At 34.4% G+C, this 6,208-nt stretch overlaps 1 protein-coding gene across 1 annotated transcript; it reads right to left on the bottom strand.

Moving 5' to 3' along the window:
* Positions 1–644: 644 nt before the first annotated feature.
* On the bottom strand, positions 645–5,199 carry LOC114416798 (malate dehydrogenase, mitochondrial). The gene is made up of 7 exons (XM_028381816.1): positions 4,831–5,199; positions 2,954–3,127; positions 2,342–2,510; positions 2,004–2,065; positions 1,778–1,899; positions 1,509–1,626; positions 645–1,101 (listed from the first exon to the last, which is right to left on the bottom strand). The coding sequence occupies exons 1-7, from the start codon at positions 5,083–5,085 to the stop codon at positions 964–966; spliced, it is 1,038 nt and encodes a 345-aa protein (XP_028237617.1). The 5' UTR covers positions 5,086–5,199; the 3' UTR covers positions 645–963.
* Between the last annotated feature and the right edge of the window lie 1,009 nt (positions 5,200–6,208).

Raw genomic sequence — 6,208 nt, 5'->3', positions numbered from 1 at the left:
AGTACATGAGGGTGGGGGAAGAGAAGACCCAGTGAAGAGGCCCGGCAGCGTGAACATGAAACAGATTTTAGGGAAAAGAGATAGGCACACTACGTTAGTGGACCTTGTGGGTGTGGTGGGTGTTTTGTTTCTGTAATATTCGTTTTTCTTTTTATTGTTTTATGGTAAATTAAAAAATATCAATTTTCCTAAAAAACTCTACATCCATTGAAATAATTATATTTAATTAAGGTAAATTGATATAATTAATACACAGTAGTAATTACTTAGGATAGATTGATACAAATGAATCGTAATTTATCATAGTAAATCAATACAAATTAAGAAAACTTGTATCCCAAAATTCCCTATTAAATTTCTGCCTATATGATTGTAACATAATTTTTCCATTCAACTTAAAGAACCAGCTTGCTTGTAATGTGATTTCTTTTTTTTTTTTTTAATGGTTAAGGTATAAAATTTTCAATTTTGATAAACACCAAGTCATGCATATCAATTAATAACCAACTTATTTGACCATTGACCCAGTACTTTGACTGAGTCAATCATCGGATCAATTTTTAAAACTATGGTCACAACTCATTTGTCTGCACTGTAAGAAAATAAGCTAGTTAAAAGTTAAAACCTTTCATAAGAAAGAAAGAGAAACAAACACGGATGAAGGGTACAACACCCTGCAATTACATTACGTGAAACCATACACAGTTAAAAGGGACCATTATTAATGGAATGGCCAAAACCTAAACCCGGTTATAAGATCGTTGAATCTCTTTAGCAACAAAAAGCTCTCAGACTTAAATTATTAAATCATGGCGTATACCTACTCTAAATAAAACAACAAAGTCGCCACACCACTGCCGGCAACAATACAACAATGGTTCTGAGATTGCAAAATTTGATTTGGTTCTTGAAGGAATAACATTAACATTAGCCTACCAGACACGTATGTGATAACATGTTCAATTACTGGTTGGCAAATTTGATTCCCTTCTCAATTGATGATTTGAGTTCAGGCTTAAGGCTTTCGAGGCCTTGTTGCTCAAAATCTGAGAGAGGTCCTAAGCCCAGAACTTCCTCCACTCCATTCTTCCCAAGCCTCACCTGCAAAACATTTCATCATGTTATCAATAGCAATATAAGAGCATACCAACATCAACGTGGATCACCATCTCTACGACCAAGTTAAAAGCAAACAGGCCCTATGGATGGTGAAAATATGAGCATGAACCTCAGGGACTGTTTGATTCGAGAAAACAATTTTTGTTTTCACTTTCAATTACAAAATACCACATTATTATCACTGTTTCTAGTTTTCAAAAGTTTACACAGGAAACAATGAAAGTATTTTCTTTGTTTCGTGTTCAGTTTTTTTTTGTTTTCACTAAATTCCCTATACAAACAGAACAGAAAACAAAAATGTTTTCTCAAATCAAACAGCCTCCCCTTAAGCACAAGGGATAAAATTAGAAACTCATTTAAAAAAAAATGCAGTGCTGCAGTTCAATGACCTTGGAAGCAAAGTAGGGAAGTTCAGTAACAGTGGATTGCACGAATGAGCACTCCACAACATCTGGGACTCCATTGAGGCCCTTAAGGCAAGCATCAGCAAATAGGGCACCAGCATAGCTGCAAGAAACATAATAAATTAAGAATGCATGATTAGATTTTACAAAAAAGAATTGGCAAAATTTACCACTGAACCACACCTCTTGCATTAGAATCAATAATTATCATTAAATCATCTGTTACTTTCATCATTCATTAATCCCAGACTTACGCCATTGACAAAGTTGCAGAACCCTTTCCAGCCTTAGCTTCTACAACTTCTGTTCCTCCATCTTGTGTCCTCTTTGTAAGAGCCTTAATGACATCATCATCAAGATTGGCTTTTGGTGTGGCCTATACAAGTGAAAAACAGTTAAAGATTAAGTACATATATATCAACTAGGCAGCCATACTATATGTCAAGGAGGAAAAAGTTGAGTTATAGAGCAGGAAGGTACTTGAGAAAATAATGGCAGAATAGTAATGCCTGCATGGCCACCCACAACAGGTACATTAACACCTGCAAAACCATAAACAGACCCAAATCAAATCAAGTGTTATTGTACAACTAAATACAAATTGTTCTGCACACAAAAAATGCATTATTCAATTTCAATTTCCACTTGAGAAAAAAACTTCCTTTTTCATGAAATTAGTTGGACTTTGTTCACAAGACATCACACTTAAATTTAAACCAAATTCTCTGCCTCATTTGTTCCATCTGTACATCACAAAATAAACAACAGTAGCAAACTAAGACATTGCAGCACTGTTAGGTTTGCTACACTTGACATACCAGCAACTGGAACATTGGCTTTCCCAGCATAGAAAGTTTTTGCCCTAACAACATCAAGGGTGGTAACACCAAACAATCTCTTCTCATCATACGTTCCTGCCTTCTTGAAAACTTCAGCAGCAATAGGAACAGTGGAGTTCACAGGATTGCTTATCATGTTAACAAGGGCCTGATTCCACAGATAAAATATTCAGTATCAAATAAAATAAAAAACATATTATAAACGACTACAAGCCCATTACAGATAATATAGAACAGGACATGCACACAATTTTACTTTTTGATCTATGAAATCCTATACTTCTAGTGGATGGGAAAAGAACTCATGTCAATCATTTACTACTATCAACCGGTAATCAAATTTTAAAATCAATTTGATTTGAACAAATATATAACAGCCAGTGTTAAAAGTGTGTTCAGAGTAACTAAATAAAAGAAAATGCATTGATCATCCAAAACCAATCAAAATGCAATTTTCATTTCCTCTAAGGCCCAAGCCAGTATATGCTTTCCACATACAAAGTCAGAGCAAAACAACAGTGACAGCAGCAAGCAACATCAACTGACAAACACAGAACAAATGAAAGGCAACTCAAGGAAACAGACACTCACATGAGGGCAGTACTTAGCAATAGCAGTACACAGTGTCTTAACAATGCCAGCATTGATGTTAAAAAGATCATCACGAGTCATTCCAGGCTTTCTGGGCACACCAGCAGGAATTATAACAACATCTGCACCCTCCAAAGCTTTTCCGAGCTCTTCGTCACCTTGGTACCCCACCACCTGCAATCCCAATTAACAAAAAAAGTCAGCTAGTTCAATCAATAGCACTATAACATTAAACTACAGCAAATCTTGCACATCCCTGCAAAAAGGGTACATTAGCTTCTCTCAGAAAATGAGTTCAAGCAATTATACTATAACATCAAACTACAACAAAGCTTGCAATACTAGAAAACTAGATTAATGCACCTCACAAAAACAGCTCAAGTCATTGTGCTACAACATTAAACTACAGGTAAAGCTTGCATTTTGTGGAAGATTAAACCCCGAAAGGGTATATTAGAGCACCTCACTGTGCTATTAACATCAAACCAAGTAAATATTATACCCTTGCAAAGGATAGTTTAGTACACCCTCGGTGAAATAGATCCAACTACAATACCACAACATTAAACAATAATAAAGAATTTAACTTGGAATAAGAAAACACTCATGAAATGATTAGATCATTATAGCCCAGTAAAGGGCCCCAAGATCAACGGTTTCAAAAAAACTGTACACGATCTCATCCACAAAATATTTTTACTCACAAAATTTTAAAAAGAAAATATAAACAAAACAAACTAAAAATAGAGAGTTAGGGGGTATATTGAATTAGGATTTTAAAAAACTATTTTAACATAAAAAAACTTGTGGATTTTAAAGATTATGTAGGAATATTATGACTTATCAGATTTTTTACAAGACTTTTATGATAGCTTGAATCTTAATGAATTTATATCGTAAGAATTTAAAGGATTTAAAAGGACTTCATAGATTCATAAGATTTGAAAGGATTATCTTTGAAAGGATTATGTGAATTTTTAAAAACACATTCAAAATAGTTAGTGAAAAAAATAATAAGAAATGATGAGATTTGGATAAAAAGAAATAAAACCAATATAATTTTTTTAATCTTTTAATAGCTAAATTGATTCTATCTTTATGTCCCCTATTCTATCCCGTCTTGTAATAATATTTTCTCATCTCACTTTTGAATTTGAACAATATAGATTTAAAATCATAAGTTAATTTTCTAATTTTTTTTAATTACTATAATTATCTCATGTTTAAATGGGTAGAAGGAAGTAGTGAGGATGAGAATTTTCTAAAAGGGTTATTGAGTTACCTGGATGACGAAATTAAGGGTGACAATGACGAAAATATCAAACAAGTGACAACAGACATAATCAGAATAAAAAAGCATGGTTAACCGTAACAGATAGACACACTAAACCTAATCCAATACCACAAGACTTTTTTTATAAAAAAAAGTCTTAAAATCCTTTGAAATACTAATCCAATACACCCCCTAGATAAACCCTATAGAATTCCGGATCCCCCAGAAAAACAGCACCAAACCACACTAAACCTAGCACCTTAGCAAAATCTCAACAAAGGGGTATATTACCGTACAACAAAAACCACAATAAAAAGTTACAATCTTTGTAAGAAACCCGCATAAGGGTACACTATTCCGCCACCAAAAACAAAAAACAAAATACAACAAAGCTTGCAACTTTACAAAGATCCCGCAAAGGGCACCTCAGAAAACACAGTAAACCTTCCACATTAGAAAGAAAGAAATGAAACAAAAAACAAAATACAACAAAGCTTGCAACTTTACAAAGATCCCGCAAAGGGCACCTCAGAAAACACAGTAAACCTTCCACATTAGAAAGAAAGAAATGAAAAAGTGGGTTAAAAGGGTGGATCGGAGGTACCTCAGATCCGGTGTTGATGTGGCTGACATCGGCGGCGACACCGGGAGTTCCGGCGATATCGTAGAGGGAGAGGCTGGAAACGAGGGGGTTGAGCTTCATGAGAAGGGAGAGGGGTTGCCCGATCCCGCCGGCGGCACCTAGAACGGCCACCTTGCGCTCCGGCACCGGCTCGGAGGCGTAGCCACGGCGGGAGAGGTGGGAGGCGCCGCGGGTGGCGGCAGAGTGAAGAGATCTGAGCATCGATGGCTTCATCATTTTCTCTCTCACTTTGGTTTTTGCTTTAACTCTTGCAACTTTTTGAGAAAAAACGAGAGAGAAAAGGGAACAACGATGGCGTTGGCGTGAGGAGGGTCACAATTTATGGTGAGAGTGGCGATTAGTGAGTGAGTGAGCCAGCGCCTGCATCTATTTCGGGTCCACAAAAAATAATAATAATAATAATAATAATAAATAGGCAAATTTTAGAGTGAACCATAACTGATTCACCCATGAACTATTATTTTTTAATATTTTATTAGTCAAAAGTTAATTTTACCCTCATTTTTTACCATTGGATTTAAAATAAAATAATTGGATGGTATAGATTTAAAAGTACTAACTGAATATTTGTTTGCTTAAAAAAATATGTTGAAATGAAATTATATTATGAATAAACTATTTTAACCCTTCATTAAAAAAGCAATTATGCGGTGCCTGTTGGTGTTTGCGTGGACGGAACAATTGTGGTGCCCCTACTATGAAGGTGTTTGCTAACAAGGACATAGTAGATTAAGTCATGATGTTTGATCCAGTTGTTTTGATTCCAAATTTGGAAATATTATATCTTTTTTTTCAGTTTTCTATGATTATTATTTTGACATGTAATTAAATTTATCACAGAAGTTAAATTAATTATATTCTTAGTTGATGAAATTATTAATTATCACTCGAGAAAAACAAATTGATTCGGAATCCCAAAAGATGATCCACAAAAACCTTGAATAAAAAACGAAGGAAATCTAATAGAGGCTTGTATGCATGATTCAGACCAATTAATTTCAAAAACACAAAAACTTTCTTGCAGTTGAGAACCACAAAGGTGAGCCTTGTCTGCAAATGGATCCAGAACTTGTTCAAACTGATAGAATATATGATAAGATATTCTATCAGTATTGTTAGCCTAACTAATCAGTTTGTATTTGATAGAATATATGATAAGATATTTTATCGGTATTCTTAGCTTAGCTAATCAGTTTGTATTTTATAGAATATATTATCAAAGATAAGATATTCTATCATTATTCTTAGTTTATCTTTAAGTTTGTAATCCTTTATATAAGCTAATGATGTTTAAGGAAAGGGGAGAGAAAAATAATTTTTCCCTCATCCATTGAGCTAG

Source organism: Glycine soja, chromosome 6 (assembly GCF_004193775.1).
Source record: "Glycine soja cultivar W05 chromosome 6, ASM419377v2, whole genome shotgun sequence".
Classification (NCBI taxonomy): domain Eukaryota; kingdom Viridiplantae; phylum Streptophyta; class Magnoliopsida; order Fabales; family Fabaceae; genus Glycine; species Glycine soja.
The sequence above is the reverse complement of the archived record's forward strand: the minus strand, read 5'-3'. Positions and strand labels throughout refer to the sequence as shown.

Bases quoted from the DNA above. Each gene is read 5' to 3' on its own strand.
- LOC114416798 (XM_028381816.1), bottom strand. From the start codon at position 5,085: ATGATGAAGCCATCGATGCTCAGATCTCTTCACTCTGCCGCCACCCGC. The intron at 2,511-2,953 runs GTGAGTGTCTGT...CTGTGGAATCAG, and splicing joins TTGCTAAGTACTGCCCTCAT to GCCCTTGTTAACATGATAAG. The intron at 1,900-2,003 runs GTACCTTCCTGC...TCACTTGTATAG, and splicing joins TTCTGCCATTATTTTCTCAA to GCCACACCAAAAGCCAATCT.